The sequence below is a fragment of the Rattus rattus genome, chromosome X (assembly GCF_011064425.1).
Source record: "Rattus rattus isolate New Zealand chromosome X, Rrattus_CSIRO_v1, whole genome shotgun sequence".
Taxonomy (NCBI): Eukaryota; Metazoa; Chordata; class Mammalia; order Rodentia; family Muridae; genus Rattus; species Rattus rattus.
The window spans coordinates 32,180,724-32,205,989 of NC_046172.1; the positions used below are offsets into that span (position 1 = coordinate 32,180,724).

The following is a 25,266-nucleotide window of genomic DNA, read 5'->3' on the forward strand; positions in this document are numbered from 1 at the left end:
TGTATGTATGTACTGCTTGTTTGCCTGAAGCCCATGGAGGTCAGAAGAGGTTGTGGGATTCTGTGGAACTGGGGTTATGGATGGTTGTGAGCCACCAATTGTACTGAGAACTAAAGTTGGACCCTCTGTAGGAACCATGGGTGCTTTTGACTCTTGAGCCATCCCTCTAGCTGCCACATTCACTTTTTGAAAAACTGCAGGAAGAAATTGCAATAGAAATCTTGGCTGGAGTTGTGGCTCAGTGGACAAGCACTTGTACAATACTAGCAAGACCTTGGGTTCCATTGCCTGAACTGGGGGACAAAAATAAGCCAAGCCTTCTGGCATATGCTTGTATTCCTAGGTATGTGACTACGGTGGGAGGATCACTTTAGCACATGTGTTTGAGAACAGTGTTCAACAGTGGTTAGATTACCCCTTCTCAAAAAAGAATCCCCCCCAAAAAAACCTTAAAAGCTCTACCTGGGTGTAGAATATTCTCCTTTTAAATTTTAACTCTTCTTAAAGAAGAAACCCCACCCCCAAAAAACCATAAAAGTTCTATCTAGGTAGTAGAATTATCGATAAAATTTTAAATTTCTGAGAACACATTGAATAGTATGCTATAGGTCATCAATAAGGTGTTATTACAGCACAGAGTATTTTGGGGTTAGGGATATAGTTGGTGCTGCTGTAATGCAGCTGGTGAAATGTGCACCTGGCATGCACAAAGCCCCATGTTTAACCTCAGACCCACATAAACCCAACATGATGGCACACGGCTATAATCTGAGCACCCAGGAGCACCCCAGGCATTCTTGAAGTCCATTAGAACTTCCTATTTAAGCACTGCTTAAGTTCCAAGTTCTGAAGTACAAGTTCTATGATTCAATCTGGGAACCCAGAGCAGTGCCTTCATCACGTTGAAAGCTAGAAGCTTTAGATGTGGTTGCATGGGTACAAATGGGATGGTGGCAAGTTACAAGTTCTCTAAATGCAGGGCTGTACTATTGGGGAAAACATTACCTTCATAGCTTCATCAATACAGTCAAGGGCCAGGGTCCGGTGGTGGTGGGGCAAACTGACATTAGAGCAGAATTTTAGTACTAGCAGGAAAGGAAAGAAGAGGACACCATTCCTAGGAGGAAGCAGAATTCTGCCTGGGAACATAAAAGTCTAGGATGAGGTAGAGAATAATGTTCAAGTGAGAGGCTGGAGAAGTTGAGGGTAAGAAAGAAGCAGGGCAGGAGAACAGTTCTGCATTTGCCATTACATAGTTGGTCCTGGGAAACGGGGAAGATGATGGATCAAAGAGCCTCCCCTGGGGTCTTTAAGGCACTGGATACACTGCAGACTAGGTGGGACAGGAGGAGTGATGAGTTCAACATTTTCAAGTTGAAGTAGACCAGGTGTGGGGGGTTTAGAGGTAGGCAGGAAAAGATTCTAGGGACCAAAGGGAAATAGGAAATAAATTACCCTTGAACAAGATGAAAGCTAGGACTGGAGCACGAGTACGTTTGCATTGTAAAAGACAGAAGAAAGCAAGCCTGAGCAAAGAAGGGGAGACACAAAGAAAATTAAGAACTACTCAGAAGCATGCACAGAAATAACAGAGAGAAAATAGCCTGGAAGAGAAAGGGAGAGAGAGCAGCTGCCCGGAACACAGGTACTTGAAAAGCTGTGAATTATACAAAGGAAGAAGGAGCCTTGAATGAGCAGCATTAAGCCCACCAGGCATGTGTGTGGCAACTATTACCCTCTCTGGATTTGTGGCTTCTGTAATTTCACCTGGTATAGTGGGCAGGTGTGGGTAGCGCATACATTTCAGAGAGGGAAGCTTTGAGAAGGGTTATACATATAGTGACCTAGCCCATCACCTGGGGTAACAGCATTGATCAAAATAGTATGGCTATGAGGCTGAGGGAGGATATACAGTAAAGGATAAACAGACAGGGTCTCGCACAAAACTGTGACTCCTGTCATCTTGCCCAACAACTATTCCCAAGGGAGTTATGAAGAATGAGGAAGTTGAAAGACTCACTGTAATCACGGAAGGAAGAAATGGAAACAAAAACTGACTTAAAGTTAATCAGCACTTACTGAGTATCATATTAGGTATTAGAGATAAAGAGAAATCAACCAAAGAGCCTGGCCTCTCACTCAAAACTGCTCCCAAACGCAGGATGCAGAGCAGTGGGAATGAGGCTGCACGGCCAGCCTGGAACTTTAGTATAACCCCTCTGGGAGCAGCATGGAGAGTGAGTGGGAGAGGAGGGGCACTGCTCTGTTAGTCCTCCTGCCTCATCCCCTCCCCAGTAGTAACTAAGAAAGTCAGTGAAGGAGTCTATGAGAAAAACCGCAAGACAGACTGACAAGGAAAAATATATTCATATATGAACAATATGAAACAATATGTTTGTATTTTTGAAGCAATATATTCATAACCTTGTGAAAAGAAAAAAAACTGTCATTATTCAAATGGGTTTCAGAGTTCTTTACTTCACTAGTCGGATTTTGAATCAACTTAATTCAAGTATCCACTTTTAGCCCAATTTTGATGGCAGTTTTTCTAAACTAGTTCCATACTTTGTCATTTGTCTATTTATTGTAAAGAAAATGCTATTCATTTTATAGGCGCACACTCTAAATTGATACCCATCTAAATCAATGCACGGGATTTTCCCAGGTCTGTGAAAAGATAAAGCACACAAGTGCTTTGCTCCATAGCAACTGCCTATGATCATTCTCCCCCTACACCCCCCAAACACTGTTGTGAGCTGGAACCACATCATACCCTAACGACCTTGGTACTAACCGCTAAAACTGGGCACAAGGATGAATAAACAGCTTATAAGTGAGGACTGAATCGTTACCCTATTGGTAAAGATGACGAGTCTGGCTGTTTAAGTCTATTTTTCTTGTTTTGAAATATTTTAGCTTATCTCCCATTTCTTAAGTGAATTCAAGACAATTGAGATGGCCAGAATAACAGCTCTGGGTGTTAAACTACAACATCTATTTATTGGTTTTAAATATGATATAGTATTTTGAACTTTCCATCACAGAAAATATGTACAGTGTACAAGTATTCTCTTCCCCAAAGAAATTTAAAGTGGTACTATTACAGAAACAGACTGACCTGAGGTTATGTGATAGTTTAAGAATTGCATTTTACCATGTTTCTCTAATAAGACTTTTATGTTTGTGGTATCAAATGCATAGTTCTCTCAGATATAAAGAATATGGTGAAACAAAGATCTTTGTCAAGAAAAAAAATCAAGATGAGTCAAGGTTAATTAAAGATTAAATGATGTTAGATGCGATACACGAAGATGTGCCACAGAAACATTAATAGAAGGAGAAAAGAATAAAAAAGAGAGCCCATTTATAGCTGGGGATTCTGGAATCTTCTTAAACACAAAATGGCAACATTAGAACAAGGAAGACTTGATGATGTCTTGGCTAAAGATTAACATCCCAACTGTACTTTTGATTATTTTGAAAACAACCAATTTCATAAATATACATATATACTACACTCTCATCTAAAGTTCTATTCAGAGACATTAGAACACTTGGTTATCATATACTAGGCCCTATATTCAGCCCCCACAACCAAACCAAATCAAATCCCTCAAACATGCACAAGTACCACCCCCCCACACACATATCCCACATTGCTAAGGATGTCTACTTTTGGATCCCCACCCCCCAACCCCGGGCAAGGCATTGAGATAGAATCACGCTACATAGCTCAGGCTAGCTTTAAACTGGCAGTCCTCTCATCTCAGTCTCCCAAGTGCTGGAATTACACAGTACCACCATGCTGGCCAGTTCATACTTTCATTAAATTTTTATGTGACTAGCCTACTTTTCAAAGGATTAGGCCAGTCTAAGATTGATACTGTTTTAGATTGTTCCCACTGGGTCATGCAAACAACCAAGAAAAAACAGTTCCTCCCCTGCATCTGCATTTGACATTCTGACAGGATTCTCAGGGTTTGTCCAAGCCACACCTGAAAATGGTCAACACTGAAAACCAACAAAAGCTAAACCTGTTTTCTTATGTTTTCTACACACCAGGGAGGAAAACAAAGTCACAAAGAGGTATGGAAGTTTATGAGCAAAGTTAAAATCAAAAGGGTCAACAAAGCATGGAAACATTAAATATAATAACCAAAGCTACTAACACAGTGAGCCGTTCCAGTGCCAGGTACCATTGTAGGTGCCTTTTTAACATTACATCATGTAAATATCATAACAATTCTAGATGGAGCGCTGGTGCTCTGTGTCCCTGCTCCATATTTACATGTGTGCAGCAGCAGTATGTCCTCCATTTTCAAGCTTCAGTGTACATGGAATAGGAGTAACCCCACCCCTCAAAGGGCAGCTATGAGAAAAGAACTAAGGCAGTGCATACAGAGGGCTATGCAAAGTGTCAGGACCAAGTTCACTGTCAATGAAAGAATGAACGAATATGATGAAAGACTTATCTGTTAGTTTTTCTTTTACATGCTACTTAATAGAAATTCTGGAAACCCTCTGACATAACATGTTTTCTTAAAAAAAAAAGATCTAGTGGGTAAAAAGAACACTAAAAAGTTTATCTTGCATGTCTTTTGCATTCCAAATCTACAATTAGCAAAAGGAAGAGTAAGACAAAACCCTCACCACGGATCAAAATCCTGGTTGTCTTTTTTGAATGATTTGTGCAGAACTACTATCCGATGGCAGAGAAGAAACTCTAGTGGACACATTATTTTCATGGAAAGAATTGTCTGGTCGTGGAGATGGCACTAAATGAAAGAAAAAGGAAAGCATTACTGAAGTACTTTGTGGCTTTAAGTAGTTCTAATGTTATTCCACTGCATTTCTTGGACACAAACAAAAAGTCGTCTTCTGCCTTTCCTGAGTATGGAGGTGGGCCAGGCAAATTTCTCTCGTCAACTGCTTACATGGTTACAGGGTGAGTCATAAAGATTTCAAAGCAGAAACCTGAGATGTCAGCTGATGTACTGAAGAATATTTGGGGACATTGTAAAATGGGACGTCATCTAAAATATGACTATTGTAACAGCACCCTCCCCCAAAATGCTTTGTTGGCATTCTTTATAGTTGAGGCTTTCTCATTACAGGTCTAACTATGCAAAATCCATTCTTAGTCCAATATACTTAACAATAAGTGTATTGGAACATACAAATTGCAGTTTAAGACTTGATAATGTAAGGGTGTATCACTTAGATCTTTAAATTGTAAGGAAATTTGGCCATTTGCACAAAATATTAATTTTCTATACATTCTTGGAGCAAAACTGAACAGAAATATAGATTATGATGTATTGAGTGATTCTGCTTTGGGGAAAGGGGTAACCATGTTTTCATCAATTTCTAAACTTGGCCATTCTACAGATTTCATCACAAAAGTAATATATACATTGTATACCAAGATGGCTGACACCAAGCAAGGAAGTGCTTGCTAGATGTAATTCCACTGTTCAAGAGGCTCAGGCAGGAGGACTGAATGAGATCAAGGATAGACTAGGTTAGAGTGAGTTCAGGTCATCCTGACTAGGTTACAGTATGATGTTGTCTTATACTGATGTTGAGGCAACAACCACACATTTATACAGGGGATTACATCCATGTATTATAGTTTTTAAGGTAAACAGTTAATAGTATGATTTCTTGTCACTTCCCAAATATTCTTATTGCTATTTAACCCACCTCCCACCTGCTTCTGTACTTGCCTCCCCTCTTTTCACATTTCCCTGACCAGATCACCTCTCCCCTGCTATTTCCCTCTCTACTGTTCCCTGACCTTGGCAATGATCCCATTTTAATTTCCTGTTTGCTATACAGAGCCCAGAGATCCTGAACTGGAACTGACCTACATGCCTCTCCCTGAGGACTAGCTTTCATGATACCAGAAGGTGCCATCCAAATTCCTAAAAGAAGGAGACATCAACAGTCCTACTGTGGGGGTTTGAATAAGGATGTCCCCACAGACTCATAGATTGGAATGCTTGGTTACCAGGGAGTGGCACTATTAGGAAGCACTGTTCGGCATTGTTGGAGGAACTGTGTCACTGGGGGGTGGCTTTTCAGGTTTTTCCAGATGCTCAAGTTAGGCCCAGTTTCTCTTTCTTCCTATTGCCTGCTGATCTGAATGCAGAATTCACAGCTAGCTCTCCAGCAACTAAACATTTGGACTGTAATCCAGACCCATTGAAATATTCTCCTTTATGAGAGTTGCTATGATCATGGTGTCTCCTCACAGCAATAAAACTCCAACTAAGAAATCTACCCAGCTATAATGCCGATGAACCACATCAATGACCAGCATGGCACAATAACTTTAAGAGTACAGTAACGCTATGTATACCGAGTCAGTAGCCAAGAGCTTTCAGATTATACTGAAGACCTGCTCAATTAGAGGGAAACCTAGCTAGCTACCCAGTGAAAGCATGGATCTTGGAGGAGAATCTATAACCAGTAAGTAAGTCATCATAACCCCTAACAACAATCTACAGACATTTGTTCTTATACCTATAGGTAAGTGGAGTCTTCACTCCTCAGCAATAGATAGAGACCACTACAGAAAACCACACTTAGTCAAAATGCAGAGCTGTGGCACCCAGTCCTAATGGATACATCTATAATACATCCTGAACCTAATGCTCAGGGAACATTTTAGAAGAGGGAGGGAACAGATTTTAAGAATGATAGGATCAGGAAATTTGCTATGAGACTGTGTCTCATGGGAAGATAAAGAAGTTACATCATAAAATCTTAGCAACATTCAGAAGCATGAGTTGAACAAGGACAATACCAAAGGATATGTCAAAGTAGACAGGGAAAAGCCCAGGAGGCCTCAGCCTACACAAAGAACTATAGGCAACTGAGGAAAGCTGGGAGCATGAGAGGTGCCAAAAGATCAGCCCTGGAAACATATGTACAAGTAAACATACAGAGTGAGAAGGTTGCAGTTAGGAATATATATGTTACATATGCAATAAAAATTAATGAAAAAAGAAACCATGTATTTGAAGCAAGCAAGGTGCTGGCATAAAGGAGACTCTGGAGGGAGGAAAGGGAAGGAAGAAATGTAATCATAATCTCAAAAATAAATTAAAACAACAACACCACAACAAAAAATGACACCATTTTCACTTGCCTCTAGATAAGAAACCTGGATAAGAAAATAGAATGAACCTATTCTAGAAACATCTTTCCAGATATATCTAGAAACATCTGTCATTTTTTTTAAAACCACTCTTTTTCTCTGGGACATACCAGTATCATTGAAATGACAGATGTCTCCAAGTCTTTCATTTAGTATAAACTCCTTTTTTTTTTTTTATTATTAACTTGAGTATTTTATATACATTTCGAAGTGTTATTCCCTTTCCGGTTTCCAGGCAAACATCCCCTCCCCCCTCCCCTTCTTTATGGGTATTCCCCTCCCCATCCTCTCCCCCTTGCCGCCCTCCCCCCAACAATCTAGTTCACTGGGGGTTCAGTAAACTCTCCTTTCTATTACTGAATTTTTTTAAAAAAAATGCTACTTGCCAAATCTCAAAGTAGATTATGAGATAAGTGAATGTTTTTCCCATAGTAACCAATTCAATCTATTTGTAACTAAAATGGATTTGGGTGTAACCCAAAGACTATTTTGTTAATTTAAAACTCTACTTCCATTATATTAAAATACTCCTCTACTGGACATGATAGCACACAACTATGATTCCAGTATTGAAATATAGAAAGAGGAGGATAAAAGTCAGCTGGAGGCCAGCCTGGTCTACATGGATAGACCCTACCCCCAAATGAAGGATATTTTCTCCAATCATCTGTATAAACAACAAATTACAGATGATTTTAAAAGAAAATCCTTACACTGAAGATGTTTTTACTCATACACTCAAGACAAGAAAAGTAATTAACTTTAGTCTGAATTAGAAGTTTAGCCTTGGGCTGGAGAGATGGCTCAGCGGTTAAGAACACTGGTGGCTCTTTCAGAGGTCCAGAGTTTATTTTCAGCAGCCAGATTGTGGCTCCCAACCATCCGTTAGGTGATCTGAGTCCCTTGTCTGGTGTGCATGAAGACAGACCACTCACATTTATAAAATAAATGAACAAAAAAAGGTTAGCCTTATAAGATTCTAAAGTCACCATGGAATTGAGTGGGGGGGGTCATTAAGAAGTATAATTGATGCCTAGTGTTTTTCCAAAGGTAGAGGTGGGAGAGAGCAAATAATAGCCTAATAATTCAATTCACATCTCTTCCTGAATAACACGTGTATGCATTTATTTAGCTTAGATTCCTAATTTTAATTACCAAACAGTTCTTTGTGTCCCCTCTGACCCCAATTGAAAGTCTCCATCTGTCTGTAACATGGGAAAGAGCAGGAGGTCAGGCAATGTGACATACAAGTCAAGACTGTCTTATGGACTTTTCATACCCGAGCCTCCTCCTCATATGCCACCAAAGCACTGGGATTCTCAAATATTTGGCACTTTATCATCAGGTACAACCTCAAAGGGTTGTCTTTCTTTATTAGGTCTCTGCTAAATTCACAGAACTCAAAAACCATGTTTTAGTCATCTGTTCAACAACAAAGTGTATTTTTAAGATACTCTTGAAAGATTTTTCTTTAATTCATCTGATAACTATTTATGGAGCTGTGCCAGGCAGTTCCTTGCCTCTCTCCTTCCTTTCCTCCATCTCGCTCTTTCAGGATCAAATGCAGGGTCCCACACATGCCAGGCAAACATTCTATCACTGATCCCTGCCTCCATCCTGTGAACTCAGAATAGTCAAGAGGTTCAAAAACCTGGCGAAGAAACGCTGGAACGAGTGCAATGTGTTCAGGAACAAAGACACGGCACCGTGAATGGAACAGAGAAGAGATACTGCTGGGGTAGAACAGGGAAAACTGTCACACAGAAACAACTAGTACCAGCAGGAGAGTAGTCAGTCCAGGCCATGGAGACAGCCAGGTGTGCCTGGGACTTGTAGGTAGAGGTAGGTGGGGAGCAGACAGAGTGGACCACATGGATTTGATCATAAATAGCCTGGAATGGCACCTCATGGGATTTCAATTTTGCTCTGTTATCAAGCATCCAAAGGCTTCTCAACAAGTCAGAGCTAAGGTATCGGGGTACAATTGTGGGCTACTGGGGGCAATGGATATCTGCTCTATTTCTTTCTCCAGTAGTGCTATTATCTGACTGCCCTAGAGAATTACTATACTTGCTGGCAGTGTCTTTTGTAAAAGTGAGAATGAGGATGGATATTTTTATCTGTCTTATCTACTAACATTCTAGGCATGTCGAAACTTTTTGTATAACAATGCTACATTGCCATGTATAATATTCACACTTTAGAAATAGACAATCAAAATATTTTTAAAAATCTCAAACTGGGTGTGTTGGCATACACCTTTACACTCAAGAGGCAGAGACAGGCAAATGTTTTTGAGTTTGAGGCCAGTCTATACCTATAGTTCCATGCCAGCATACGTCTACACAGTGAGACCCTGTTCCAAATAAAAGTTATATATATTCTACACACACACACACACACACACACACACACACACACACACACACACACACACACACACACACAGAGAGAGAGAGAGAGAGAGAGAGAGAGAGAGAGAGAGACCTTCATATAGCTCATCATGGCATGGGAAAGATTGATTACACCAGGTCTCATGGCCTGAGACTAATCTCCTGGACCTACATGGTAGACAAAAAGAACTGAGTCCTATAAGCTGTCCTCTGACCTCTATGGGTATACCATGGCCTATGTGTCTCCAGCCTCAAAATAAATACATATAATTTTTTAAATTCTCATGTTTTATGGATATTTATAATTTGGTGTGGAGCTGTGTTCATAGCTCTCATGTAGCCGCACTATACATATGGATGGCAGGTTAGAGATTTTTTTTTCTTTTCTTTTTCGGAGCTGGGGACGGAACCCAGGGCCTTGCAAGCACTCTACCACTGAGCTAAATCCCCAACTAGAGATTTTTTTTTTTATAGGTCAATATCTAGCTTCAGAAGGATCATTCTGAAGACTGTTTGGATGGGTGTCTTAAAGACAGAAACTAATCAGGGTCCCAGCCAGAAGAGACAAGGGACTAAACGATGATGGTGACTAGGGGCAAGGAGAATTGGTAGATGATGGCAACACAGGTGATACTGTTGGTCTGAGGTTCACTGGAGCAGTGAAGAAATGGTGGTGGACAAGGAAAGGACACGGACTCAGCAGAAAACAGAGGAGGATTCTAGTAAATATGGGGTGGGCATGGCTTACCTCTATAAAAGCTACCAACTCTCCTTGGGACAGGATCATTGTACAGATGCCGATTTTCTTTCGGAGCCGTGCCGTCGTCAGAGTGTGGGTCATGGTATACTCCACCCTGAGGTAGGAAACAAGGTTATGAACGTTAAACCATGGCTTGATGATCAGTGCAGCTTACAACAAAGCCCAGCAGGACCTATATTTTTTGATCTTTTAAAGGAAAAGTCAGGCTTATGTCACAAAGAAAACTACTTATTTTCTAAGTAAGTTGAATTAATTTGCGGGAGATTGGGTGTGGATAAGGTTGAAAAGCTAGGCTGTAAGGATGCCGAGTGAACGGTCCTCACAGACCAGACTATGGGATGTTAACAACTCTGAAGAGCTCAGACCTCAGATTTCTGACGGGTATGGAACGAAGAGGCGCCTTCTCGGGAGGAGTCTTTTACAGAAGGTCTTGCCACAGTCATTTCTGGAGGAAGCTGTTCTCCAGGCTGCAAGTCAAATTAAAAAAGAGTTATAGAAGCTTCCTATCTCTAGGGATGAAAACTCATCATGGTCTTCATTCAATACAGCTAGGACCTTAACCAGCTAAAATACAAATCATGGGGTGACTTCAACATAACTCATTCCATAAAAAAGTAAAATGGATGTAAAATAAGTCCCGCAAATTTTAACAGATAGCGAGATTCTCAATAAAGTTAAGGCAAGTAAGGACTACATTAGTCTGAAAATAGTTCAATTAATTATTTAAAACAACAAAAGAAATCACCTTTCTATCTAGACAGTAACAGCTCTAAGCTTAGCGATTCTATCAGTCAATCTAAAAGTGTTCTTACAGATTTCAGGCTGAGTTCTCTGAAAGGAAAAATGCAGAGGCAAAAGTATTTTTCCAGGAGTCTTATGCAGCAGATGCAGAGGTAAATAAATGTTTTGTGAATGCGAAGAGGGTTAGAATAAGCCCTGTTAATGGTTTTTGTCTTCAGAGTCCCCACCTCCTATAGTTTATGGTGCTTCTTGCTCGCTTCACCCTCTCCAGGACAGTAGCTCATGTGCTCAATGCATTTCTTTGGCATGGTCATGATGGTGCTTCTATCTAGAGATGCTCCCACCCTAGCTCCCTCTCAAGTAGGTTGAGTCATAACCCCAGCACAGCAGTGGGTCTTGAACAGTGTCCAAGGGAGAAAAATAGATCCCATTTGCTATCCTGGGTTAGGAGGGTTAAGGAACACAATTAGAGGGAGCTGGCTGCTTTCAGCATCTACATACTATCCATAAAATGTATTATCTCAAGCCTAGGTATTATACATTAAATGTTTTAATTTAAAAGCTGGAATAAGATCTAGTACCCCCCCACCTTCCTTCCCACCACTGTATTTAAAAAAATTTGCAAAGAAATTAATTTGGTGCAGCCTTTCTTCTTTCTACTTCGCCACCTGTACTGTTCTGTACTGTTCACAAAGGCCAGAGTAAGATTTTTTTTTTAAGGAAATGAGTTATTTACATTTAAACTAAACACAGCGAGCGTCCCCATACTTTTGAAAGTAGTGACAATACTTCCCAGGAGAATGAGCACCACAGTTTACTCACAGCCCTTTCAAGCCTTCCAAGCCACCTTCTAGCCTTTAATTGTGGCCTTTTCTTAAGGCTTGGCACTGCACCTCCTGAGCTGGACTGAAGTAACAGCAGGATATGTGCTAAGCCCCAGTAATTGTTTATAATTAGTTTAGGACTATAATGTTCAGAGAAATTGATTTTCTGAAATCTCTGAGAGCCAGTCATTTGTCCGATTTCCAAGGGAGGCTACCTTCCATTTTTCTTTTGTTTAACACTTGCCTCGATGCCAACAACGTGCTTGGTTTCGGTCTCCAACTCCCTTCTACAGGCAGTGGCCAGGCCCTAGAGATATTTCTAGATATTATGGGTTCTCGTATCTCTATAGTGAGTTGCCAGGACTACTCCTAACCATTCCTATAATTTCATTTAAAGCTTCTGCAAATACCTCCTGCCCCACCTTTAGCTGGGCACTAGGCTATCTTGCCACAATTTTATACTAGGGGACGTGAAATTGCCTCAGAATCCCAGTTCTACCTTGAACTGGGGAAAGTCAGGCAGCTTACCCATCTCCTATGAGTCTCAATGGAGAGGGAGAGTGTTGAAGTAAGGAGCTTTAAAATCCCTACCACAATGCCAAAAAGGACCTCCTAGGAAAGAAACCCTTCAACAGTACAAGTGGCAAGCGTGGTTGTGTCTACTGCACAGCCCTTGAGATCCACTCTGCTTTCATACCGGCACTCAATCCTCACCTTATATGAGAATTGTTCAGCTCTTACATTTTCATTCCAACAATGGGAAACCAGTGAGGATCCATGTAGCACCACGTCCTACTTCCTCTTTTTAGTCCTCTTTCTGCTGTTATCACCCTCCTCCCCAAGTGAAATCTCAACCTTCGAGAAGTATCTGCTCAGATTCTCCCTCTGGAAGCCCCATCAGGCGTATGCTGAACTGACAGGACTGCTTCCACCTTTTTATTTATTTTTTAACACACAAGCATACTTCTGCATGGCTACTGGTATAAACGTGTACAGTATTAGAACAAATCATTTGTTGCCTAGTGTCCCCTTTCAGTCAGCATACTTCAAAACAACAGGGACACTTTAATTTCATCTTTCCAATCAGGGTTCTTGTGATGCTTACCCTAGCTTCATTCTTCATCTATCTACATAGGTTAGCGACATCGAAGCCATTTCAGACTGTGCCTGCTCACGTGACCTCTCCCTGCTCTCTAGGCCTATTCATAGCCAGTGCTCTAGTAATGTAGGCCTTAATGATTTTGTAGGTTAGCAAGTAAAATGCTTAGCATGCAAACCTGATGACCTGCGTTAGATCCCTAAAACCCATAAAAGGTGGCTGGAGAGAACCAACTCCGCCAAGTCACCCTTCCATGTGCATATTCTATGTATATCCCTTGCCCCATGTCATACATACATACATAATTAAAAAACCTTAAGGGGCCAGAGAGGTCAGCAGTTAAAAACATATACTGCCTTTGCAGAAGACCTGTGTTTGGTTCCTAGAACCGATGTCAGACGGCTCACAACTTTCTCTAACTCTAGCTCCAAAGGTATGTGATATCTCTGGCCTCTGTAGGTACCTGTACTTATTTGCTCATAATTAAGACACAGATATATACATAATTTTTAAAAAATCTTTTAAAATATGAAAGACTGGCCTGAAGTTAAACGTACCTAGTTTAAGAATTTTTTTTAAAAATTAAATTCAGTTAAGATACTTGGTATGAGATGTGCTTGCTGACAGGAGCCTGGTATGGCTGTTCCCTGAGAGGTCCTACCAGCATCTGACCAATACAGGTGCAGATACTCACAGTCAACCATTGGGCTGAGCCTGGGACCCCAATGGAAGAGCTAGTGAAGGACCAAAGGAGCTGAAGGGGATTTCAACCCCATAAGAAGAACAATATCTAACTGGACCACCCAGAGCTCCCAGAGATTAAACCACCAACCAAAGAGTGGAGGGCTCCATGGCTCCAGATACATGTGTAGCAGAGGATGGCCTTGTTTAGCATCAATAGGGAGGCCCTTGGTCCTGTGGAGGCTTGATGTCCCAGGGTAGGGGAATGCTGGAATAATGGGGTGGGAGTGGGTGGGTGGGTAGAGGAGCACCCTCATAGAGGCAAGGGGATGGGGAGAGGAGGGATGGGATAGGGGGGTTTGTGGAGGGTAACCAGGAAGGGGTTATCGTTGTTTGAAATGTAAGCAAATAAAATGATTAAGGAAAAAAGAAAAAAAAAGATACTTGGTATTAGAAAAAAAGTTTAAACAAATGTGGCTTAGAAAGATTAGATAAAAACAACCCAAATTTTGAAATAAGTAAAAGCTAATCCATATTGTTAATTTCAATAAACGGTTAGTCATCAAAATATGTCAGAAATGAACAATTAAGAAATACATTCCTATAAATAGTATTCTTTTTGAAACAGGGTCTCACTGTGTAGCCCTGGCTAGCCTGGAACTCACAAAGATCTACCCGTCTCTGCTTCCCAGGTGCTAGGACATGCCTGTGTCTGTGCCACCAAACACAGCTAAATTAGGATTATTTTTAACAAAAATAATCCAGAGTGCTTCCATTCACTGTTCAATGAAAGTCAGGCTGATTGCAGTAGGGAGAACTGCATAGCAACCTTATAAATATTCCTTGTAACTCTTTCCCAAGATAAGCCGCTAGATAGATCAAAATGCCAAGTGGTACCTGGGGTGATAAGAGCTGCAAGCTGTTGGCTCTGGCTGCCATCCCTTGCCCTATGCTCAAGCTTCCTTCAATGCCTTTAGCTCTCACTTTGTCCCGGGTCACATACATGGAATGTCTGTGAGGACGCTGTTGAGAGGAGAAGGGGCTGGTATAGCCTAGCCCATAAGAAAATGATTCATGAGGTGCAGACAGCGAATGTGAATGGCTGCTATCCATGTGTTCAGGCAGCTTCAACTCTTCCATGGTTTTTGAGTGTCTGGTGGTGGTTCGCCGGGAGTCCAGAGTGCCCTCATTTCGATTATTTCTCCCGGAAGGGCTGAGCAAAGTTCTTGTATCAGTGTGCCTGGTGGGTGTTGGGCTGGTGGGAGAGTTCAAGTCCAAACAACTGGATGGGAAGTATCTACTGGTATTAGTCTCTGTGATTTGGGCTCTGGCTTCTGAGAGGTTGCTCACAGACTTGGAGTCACTCAAAGCCCCATGGCTTTTGGCCTTTGTCCTGTAGGATGGACTCCTGGAAGACTGGGGGATGGTGTCAATATAGCTGTGCCGACTCTGCTTCTCACTAGGCTGCAGTGTCCCAGCTTTGCTCTGGGAACTTTCCATGAATGAGTGTCTGTTCTGTTGAGATCTGGTGCTGGACTTGAGGTACTTTGTGCCTGGACCTTCTGAAGGCTTTGGGTCAATATTGAAGTCAAACTCTGTTTTGGACTTGGCTTCTTTTGGACTGAGAAGGTGCGGTATATTGTTGTTTGTGAGATCTTTGCTGGAAGACCCAGGCTGGGTACTTGCTTGGTACGTTTTGGTGTGCATTGGACTGAGAGTTGCTCCAGCAAGGTTTCCATTTAGGAAGCTTTCATTTGCAGGCAGGCCTTCCTCAGCTCTGGGCAGACCCACACTTAAGTTCTGAATGTCCTTGCTGTTGGATCTGTGATGAGTCTGTAAAGCACCACCCTTGGTGGATTGGCTTCTATATTTAAAACAAAGGAAGCAGATCAGTTCCTTTCAACAGGATGCCAACAGTCTAATGTCTAAAACATATAAGCAAACCCACAGTACACTAAAGAAGGCCATACAGAAAACCCTGCATGGCTCAGGGAAGGAAGGAGGGAAAGAATTTAAGAGCTGGAGAATGGGAAGGGCTGCGATTGGCTGGATCTGACATGGTTGTTATCTTCACTGCAGGACATGCAAGGCCCTACCCTCCCAGAGGAGCTATATAGACACTTAAAAGTTACAGAGAGAGAGGTAATCATATTCTTTGGTGCTGTAGCCACTGATACATGGCTCTGCTCAGCAACCCCTTATGTGTTCATAAAAGCAACCCTAATTATATGCATTACGCTGGACACACACACACACACACACACACACACACACACACACACACACCATGAGAGTCAGACAGGGACTTGGGAAGAAGAGATTTGTTGGAAGGAATAAAAGGATGAGAAGATAATAGCAATGTTTTGATTAAAGAAGAAAAATATTTTTCTAAAAAGGGGGAAAAGTAGGCACTCAAATGACTAAAATTGCTAAATATCTCAAATGTGACCTTATCAATAACAGGCAGGTTTCTCAGGCTAAGTCACTGAACGAGATAACTCACTTCCTGATGAAGCTGTTTTGGCATGCTTAAACACTTGTCTAGCTTGCTGGCTGCCAACACGGTTGCTGATGCAGACTCAGGCAAAGTATGCTTTGGCTATGACTGCCTGGTACAGAACAGCTAGTAAGAGTAAGAGAGCTGGCAGACTGCTGGCAATCCCTTTATATCTGTTTGAATGTCAGGAGGCAACACTTAGACTTGAAGGTTACTGTGTTCCTTGAACTTCATATTCTTTGTATAACCTAGAGGCTGCTTCACATACATACTCACAGTACACACACACACACACACACACACACACACACACACACACACACACAAACACAAACACAAACACACACACCCCAACATCTCTTCTTTTTAGCCTGTAAGCGTCAACAAGGAGAATTCTAGTGATGTAAGGAAAATGACGCTCTGAGAGAAATGTGAACTGACTAGTGAGGTTTGTTGGAAAACATAATCTGTGTTTATGTTTTAGAGAAGTGGCAATTCCATTGGGCTCTTGAGATAGCTCTTTGTACATTAAACAGAAATGCATCGCTAACTGTTTAGATATTTCTCTGTAAACTAAACAGGAATGCTATACTGAAACACAGGGTCTTAAGTGCTAATTGCTTGGTGAAAGGCACACTTTAGTCACTTCTTCATTTCACACTTCATTATTCCAAAGTGACTGAACACTTCTTTAGAACTTGAAGCTTCATTTCCTAGCTAGTGTAATATACAAATAGCTGCCCAGAGAGAAACCTTGTCTTCAGCTCGAAAGCAGAAAATGACATTCTAGAAAAGACAGCATGTTGTAACAAAGGATGAGATTGTGGCCTGACATAGGTTTCCAAGTTAATCATGATTTATTCATTTTTTTACTGTGAATTTAGAAAATGTTGCAAGTATTGCTACTGGTGAAGCTCGATTGATTTGAAGATTTTTTTTTTTCCATCACTAGTTGGAAAAAACTCCTTTAGGGGTGTTGTTCCTATTTAATAAGAATGGCAACCCACGAAACTATGTCTTCTCGTTTCCCCAGTTTTAGAAAGGAATTACAAAGGTAAATTATGTTTGTTTTGTTAAATGATATACAGAACATGTGTCCAGATTGATAAAGGACAGTGCATACATGATAGGATCTGCAGAAACTGATTTCAGGGATGTAAAATAATTTACCAAACATGTACATACACAGAAGGGGGTGGAATGAAAGAAAGAGTGGTTTATTGAGATATATTGGGTATATCTCAAAGGGTCTACTGGGTGGGCAAGCTCCTGAACAGAGAGAATCCAGTGTTGGATGAAGGATAAGCTTTTTGCAGCAGTCAAAAAGGAAAGTGGCTAGGTTTTATTGGATGATCCATCTGTGTGTCATATCTAGTGGACATTTCCTTAATTTGCTAAGAAATAGATTATGTTTTTGATTTTTGAATCCAGCCCTTAACAGCTAAGCTATCTGTGCAGCCCCACTCTTCCTTTTACTTAAGATTGGTTACCTGAGTTACTAGGAGCCAGACTCTTGGTGCTTTGTTAAGATGGAGTGTAACTAGGGCTGACTACGGTAAATACTGACAAGATAATGGTCCCGCTTATAGACAGCAACCTTTTTCTGAGCTCCATCTGCTCTAATGTTAGAAAGGCTCAGCAGTGGTCTCCACCCAACAACAGCATCCAGCCAGTCTATGTATCCTACAGGCATCAGGTTTTAAAGCACCAGAGTTGCCTGATTATTTATATCTTGGCAACCAAAATAACTCAGCAACTTTTCAAAAACTCAATTATGATTTATAAGCTTCTGCACAGTCAGATTTGAGTAAATATGTCGGCTATTTTCAATACTCTCTCCAGTCCTGGGCCTCAAGATCATAGCACTGGAGACTATGTCCCTCAGGTTCCTAGCTGGCTATCCTCTGGTAGGGCTGAACAGGAGAAAGAAGTGCCACAGGAAAAGGGGAGAAGAAGGTTGGGGGGCGGGGTGGATAGTGACAGACTTCCCTGTTTCTTCCTGGCTACACGCCCTGACACAGGTCTTAGTTCAATCCTTCCGCAGGGCTCCTTGTGCCAAACTCTAGTTTTCCCTGAAATCATATTTTCTCCCTTTCCTCTGCAGATGAAGGCATAGCAATGGCAGAAATGCTTTAACCATAAATGAGGACCAGGAAAGGATAGAGAACAGTGAAAAAAAGCTACTAGAGCTTCTAGAACCATTAAAATCACTACCACAAAACCTGTGATCTTACATGTATTCACAGCAATATAAGAGAAAGGAAACTATAATTAAGGCAAAAACATCTGTTAAAGGTCCAGATTTACCACATTTATGTACGTATGCACGTATATAAGTATGTACGTTTGTGTATCCTATGCAGGATTAATTGCAAGCTACTGAGATTCAGACGTACAATAATTCCTATGTAGAAAGGGCATCACATCATCCTCACATTGGAGCTCTGCTCACAACAAGAAAAAGCAGCTTTGAAAGTTTCAGAGATCTCACCGACACACAACTGTAAAGAATCTGTGTTAACCCGCTAACGCTCAAAATGAATTAATGTATAAATCACTCAATCACGTGCTTGTTGTAGAGACAGGGTCTCCTGTAGTCTATATTAGCCTCAAACTTACTCAAGGCCAGCCTTGAGTTCCTGATTTTCCTGCCTCCACTTCCTGAGTGCAGGGATTACATGTGGGCATGACTCTCATATGGTTGGCAGAGTAGATGAATGGATAGACAGTTAATATGTGTACTTGAAATAAGTTTAAAAGGGAAAATAGCCAGGCATGGCAACACAAACCTATAACCCAGGATAATTCAGTGGGAGGCTGAAGGATAGCTACAAAAGAGGTCAAAGCCAGACTGGTACCTTCCACAAACCAACAAGCAAATAGAGACAGAGGCACAGAACTATTACCCTAGGTCGCAGGTAGTAAAGCAGGGCCATTGAGAGGTCCAGCACAGTCAAAGTGGCATCCCACCATGCACATGAAAGGAACTTTAAGGGAACCTGAAGGTGACAAGCAGGGGACTCAGTGATAACTGAGTTCACTGGCTTCTAGAGAGAAAATGACTCGGCCTTGGGGTAACAGTGCACTCTCCAGGGACGAGGTACAGGAGTATGTGAGTGGGAACTGATAGATATGGGGTTGTGAACATGTCAAAGATTGTCTTAGAAGGCCTGTGGGGAGACACCAACTAGAATTCACATCCCTGGCAAGATTGGCTTCCGAGGAGTAAATACAGTACACAGGCAATAGTAGGGGAAAGGCCTCAGACGACACAAGATTACTAAAATATATAAATACTTAGGACTTTCCCTTTAATATATTCGAAACATCACCAAGACCTAAAAACGAATCCTTCCAAAAATTTTTATTTACTCACAATTCCTGTCAAGTTAGTCTCTGTGAGCCTAATCATTGGCCTCCTCTCACACTATAGGCTACACCACTGATGACAACACTATAACTCATAGATTTATCATTGGTCTACCAAGCTTTACATCATTAGGATAATTTACTCTGCAAATCTAACTTAGAGAAGTCATGTGGCAATTCAAGTAGAAGGGAGACTAAAATCCTCCTACCAAGCTGGGCATAACCCCAGCAAAGAGAGAAGAAAAACGCCAACCAGCCCAGTGCCAAGGAGCAAGCAAATGATGAGTTACTTCATGGCTTGTATACTAAATCCTGCGGATGTGACCAGAACAGACAGCTAAGAATGGCTGGAAACTGTGCCTTAACAAGCAGCAGGCACCATTTGCAGCTATGCAAAGTAAATCTATGACCAACTCTCCTCCTTATGGATGCTCTCCCAGGCAGAAAAGGGCTAGGTCTCGACCTTTCAAATTGCTAATCTATTAAGAATCATTTTCCACATACAGAAGGGAAAATTGTATGTGTGTAGGGGGTAGTATTCAAATTTTAAAAGCTCCATTGCTTTTCATTTCCCCGGTGTAATAAACTATGTCTACATCTCATATATAAAACCCCTCAGATACCAAAGCTGTGTTCTGGAAGATGAAAGGACATCATTCTCCTGTAAATGCAGAAACAGAATTGGGGAATGTGAGCACATGAAAGGCCATCTGACTGATCCAATAGAGGGGAGGAGGAAGAAGAAGGGTAAAAGAGAGAGTAGGGGAAGAAAGGAAAGGACTGGGAGGGAGGTAGGGAGGGAGGGAGGGAGGGAGGGAGAGAGAGAGACAGAGAGACAGACAGAGACAGACAGAGACAGAGAGATAGAGACAAAGACAGAGACAGAGACTGAGTGATTGATTCAAGAAAAAATTTCAGCCAGATCTGGTGAAGGGCCTATGATTGGCACTCAGGAGAAACTGAGTAAATCCTGAAGCCTCTTTGACTATGCAATGAGTTTTTCAATGCTAGGATTATAGGTACGCTCAGGTGAGAAACAAGTATTTTAAAATAATATGCTAAAAGGCTATTTTAAAATGTACTACTTTTAATTATTGACCGCTATTTCCCTATGCTTATTTTTATTAAAAAGTCATTTCTCAACTCACTGACTGAAAGGCAAGAGCAATAAAAATCACAAAATCCTTCTAAAAAGGCTGCCTTGGTTCAGTTCCCCACAGACAAATACAGTGTCTTCTTTTCTTTCCAAGAACCCTCTTCCTCTTGTCATTTACACCAAATCTGCTGGGTCTTAATGCTGTCTGTGATGCTAGAAACCTCCAAAGTTGGTAACTCAATGCTACCTTTCCAAGGAAATACATAGGTTTTCATATATATTTAACATATACTTGTTAAATAATAAAGTCTTTAAGAGTCCCACACACCTCATTAATTATAGTTCTGAATCATGCAATAAGCATGAGGAAAGATATTTTTGAATAATGAGGGCTTTCCTTCTTTTCTTTAATTGCATAATTTTAGCAGCCACCTCCTCCACCCACTTCTCAGACCATGCCTGCATTTGGATTTCCTTAGAAGGGAAGGAATATTTACCTATTAGACAGTGTGCTGCTTTCCACATGGTAAGGCTTCCTTTTTGTTGACCTTGAAGGAGAACGGTCCAAAAGTCTCTGAGTTTGAAATGTAGGGTGATTCAAACATTGCTCCGTCAAGTATCTGTCAGCTGGGTCCAACTTCAGTAAATTCTTGGGAAATAAAAATTTGGGAATGGAAAGAAAAAGTTGAATTTAAACTCTACCAAAAATCTTATCTTTACTTCCTGGGAAAGAAATATGTGGTCACAGCAAAATATCTAGCAACAATAGCTCAGGGAAAGAAAAAAACCCATCAAAATCGCCATTGGGGATGGCTGGAGAGAGGGGTCTGGGGAGGGGAGGGGGATAAGAACAGGGAGGGATCAGGTTGGGGGAAAATGGAGGAGACAGTAATGGAAGGGACAATGGATTTGGGAGGCATCTCTGGGATGATGGAAATGTAGGAAAATGGAAACTCTTAGGAATCTATAAGGTTGACCCTAGCTAAGACTCTTAGCAGTGGGGAATATGGAGCCTGAACTGACCATCTCCTATAACCAGGCAAGTCTTCCAATGCAGGGACTGGAACACCAACCCAGACACAAAACCTTAGACCTACAACTTGTGCTACCTACGCGATGTCCAGGGATAAAAGATGGAGCAGAATTTGAGGGAAGAGCCAAACAATGATTGGCCGAGCTGGAGGCCCATGCTATGAGAGAGAGCTAAGCCCTGACACTATTAATGATACTCTGCAATACTTAGACAATAGCCTAGCATAACTGTTATCTGAGAGGCTTCATCCAGCAACTGAGGCAGAGACCCACAGCCAAACATTAAGTGGTGCTTGGGGTATCCTATGAAAGAGGGAGCAGTGGGACTGAAGAAGCCAGGGGAGTCAAGGACATTACAAGGAAACCTACAGAATCAACTAACCTGAACCCCAGGGGCTCACAGGGACTGAAGTGCCAACCAAAGAGTATGTATGGGATAGACCTAGGACCTCTTCATACATGTAACAGCTGTAAAGCTGGGTCTTCATGTGGAACTCCTAAAGGGGGAGCATGAGCTGTCTCTAAATACACTGCTTGCCTTTGGACCCCTTTCCCCTAACTGGGCTGCCCTGTCTAGCCTCAATAGAAGATGTGCCTAGTTTTACTGAAACTTGATACACCAAGGCTGGTTAATATCCAATGGGAGGCCTCCTCTTTTTTGAGGAGAAGAGGGGAGGAAGTGAGAGGGAGGGAGTGAAAGGAGAGGATAGAGGGGAAGCATCGGTAGGGGATGCAAAGTAAACAAATAACGTAATTAAAATCACCCACAATCTCACAATTATAGTCTTCTTGATAGGACACTTTCTAGTTCTGTTTGTGAATATCATATATAGTCTTTCTTCTATGATACCTGGCTCGTGATATATACATGTTTTTATATCCCAGTCTTTTCACTTTCTTTATGAAGAAACCTTTTATAATATAACAAGTACTTAAAAACCTTTTAATAAGCATGTGTTTGCATTCTTCATCTCTCTACCATCTTCAAAACACACAGTTATTCTCTCTGGAGACAGTGCAGTCACCAGTTCCCTGTACATTTCCCATGAGGTATATTTTTCATATAGTTTCATCTGATTCTTTTCATTTACCCAAGAGTAGTTAGTACTCACATAACTGTATGTACTTAGTTTCCCTTCCACGCACCATACAATGTTGAGACCATTCCATATAAGGACAGAGCTTAAAGTCTATGTGTATACTGTATATGTTGTTTTCAGAAATTCCCAGATGACAAATACTTTCCTTTTTTTCTGGGTGGCGTGGGAACACACCATCTTCTAATACTTTTTGAGAAGGAAGGGGACGGAAGGCAAGGCCTTGTGAATACTAAGCCAGTGCATTACAACAAGCTACATCTCCAGAGTTTACAACAAGGCTTTAAATGATTGCAGAGAATCGAATATGATTTACTTAGCAAGCATCCTACTACTAGACATTTTCATGGCAGCCGTTTTTCACTATTATGATTAATGCTATGACAAAAACACTTGAAATCTAATGGATTCTTAAGGGTTGTACTCTGGTAAGTATGCAGAGCATCAAGAGTCTTTTTCTCCATGATGCTAAATTACCTCTTAGGAAGGTTATCTTAAATTATACTCCTCTGAAGAAGCACATAAGTCTATCCATTCATATTCTTAGTAGTTGAAAAATCAGATATTTAAAAGATGCTATCTCATATCTGTTTAAAATTATCGTACATGTTATGTACGTACATATGTGTGTGCACCACATGTGCAGTTGTCCTCTGAGGCTAGGAGGCTGGGAACAGAACATGAATTCCCTGGAACTGGAATGACATGTAGTTGTGAACCCCCACTATGGTTGCTGGGAACCAAATATGGGTCCACTACAAGAGCAGCAAGTGCCTTTAACCACGGAGTCACTTCTCCGGGCGGTCTCACAAATGTTTATCTCTTTGTTTGTTAGCAATGCTGAACACTTTTACACGTTTACTGGTTACTTCTGTATTCTCTTCAATACTTTTTCTGTTTTTGCATCTATCCTTACTTATTTCTAAGTACTCTTTGCTCACTAAAGTACTCACCCTAGGTTTTATGTTGAATGTACTAGCGTTCTGACAACTGAAATGTTTTCACCCACAATTGTTTATCTCTAGTAGTTGGACAGAATATTTGACTTTGACTTATAAGATAATCAAATATTTTAAAAAATCCCAACTACCAAAGTGATATAATAAAATTCTGCAGTTCACTCTTCTAGGTGTTTGCTATTTTCTCTCAGAAAAAAAGGATAGAATTCCACTATTCACAAATTCATTTCTAGTTCAGTTCGATCTTATCCATAATTAATATATTTAGTTAAGTAGTGAAAGCAAATTTGTTTCCAATAAGCCAGACTTCAATATCAATCTACTACTACAGAACATTTCAATTCTGGCCCTACAATATACTGACATATTCATTTTGATCCAAAGACTCTAATTATTGAAATTCAGCCACTAATTACATGTGGATTTATATCTATATTAATTCAGACACAATTGCAAACTTATCTCAATTCTTTTTCTCCCTTATTACAGAACAAAAACTGGGATGACTTTAACTAGTATTTCCAATAGCTATCATTAAAATGGTTTAAAATATAAGATGCCCATTAAAAAGAAAACTTAAACCCCCCAAAAATATTGTTCAAATTCAAAGCATTCATGACCTTTTAAAAAGGAAGGGGTTGTTTTAACTTATTCGATACCATGTAGAAGTTACTGTAATAAAAATCCCTACATTTATATGTTATGAATACAAATGGCCATTTTCAAGTTACTGTAAACCATGAAGTCCTTATGAAGAAAGTATGAAATTTACATAGCTAACAGCTTTTAAAATTTAGCATGTGGCATGATTTTTTAAAAATGAAAGTAAAGGGAATAAAAGTATTATAGCTATTTTTAAATTATTAAGGGCATAGGCATGCATTAATTATAGTGCTTGTTTTCTCTCTACTGAAACAGTACAGGCTATAAAGAGGTACAAGATGAGATGAGTGCTTTAAGCACTAGATATGGACACAATCACCAATATACATTTAGGGAGCAGCAAAGACTAATTGAAAGGACAGCGGAGGTTTTTCATTTTAAGAATTCATCCTCAAAATCAGGTAAAAGAATGGTGACCTATATTCATATATGTATAATTCAATAATACTAACCACATTATATTAATCAGTGACAGAAATAAAAAGTGATTTCTGGGCTCAGAAAGTAAGACCTAGGAAGGATTCAGAGGAGGCTTTTAAGTTATCAACTACGTTTCCATGTCTCAGTCCAGGTGAGGTAACAAAAATATGCTTATATTATAAAAACAGAGATTTACACATAAGTAGAATACTTTTGACTGTATAGTTCATGTGTGTATGTATGTATGTATGTATACGTGTTTTGCATGAACATATGTCTGTACATTGTATGTACAAAAGCGCCTACAGTGGTCAGATTCCCCCAGAACTGGAGTTAATGATGTTGTTAGCCTGGGTCCTCTAGAAGAGCAGTGAGTGTACTGAGCCATCTCTCCAGGCCCTCAAATTTGCATTTCAATAAAAACGTTTGCTTACTTTTAAAGAATAGCAGCAATGAACATATTAAATAACAGG

The 25,266-nt window shown here is 40.7% G+C and overlaps 1 protein-coding gene across 1 annotated transcript in view; it reads right to left on the reverse strand.

The window, feature by feature from the left end:
• The window catches only part of Cdkl5 (cyclin dependent kinase like 5), a 183,341-nt gene that overhangs the window by 11,188 nt on the left and 146,887 nt on the right, over nt 1–25,266 (reverse strand). The window contains 6 exon segments of the mRNA XM_032889581.1: nt 4,651–4,661; nt 4,663–4,775; nt 10,304–10,409; nt 10,681–10,782; nt 14,558–15,524; nt 21,120–21,271. Coding sequence (XP_032745472.1) covers nt 4,651–4,661; nt 4,663–4,775; nt 10,304–10,409; nt 10,681–10,782; nt 14,558–15,524; nt 21,120–21,271 — 1,451 coding nt within the window.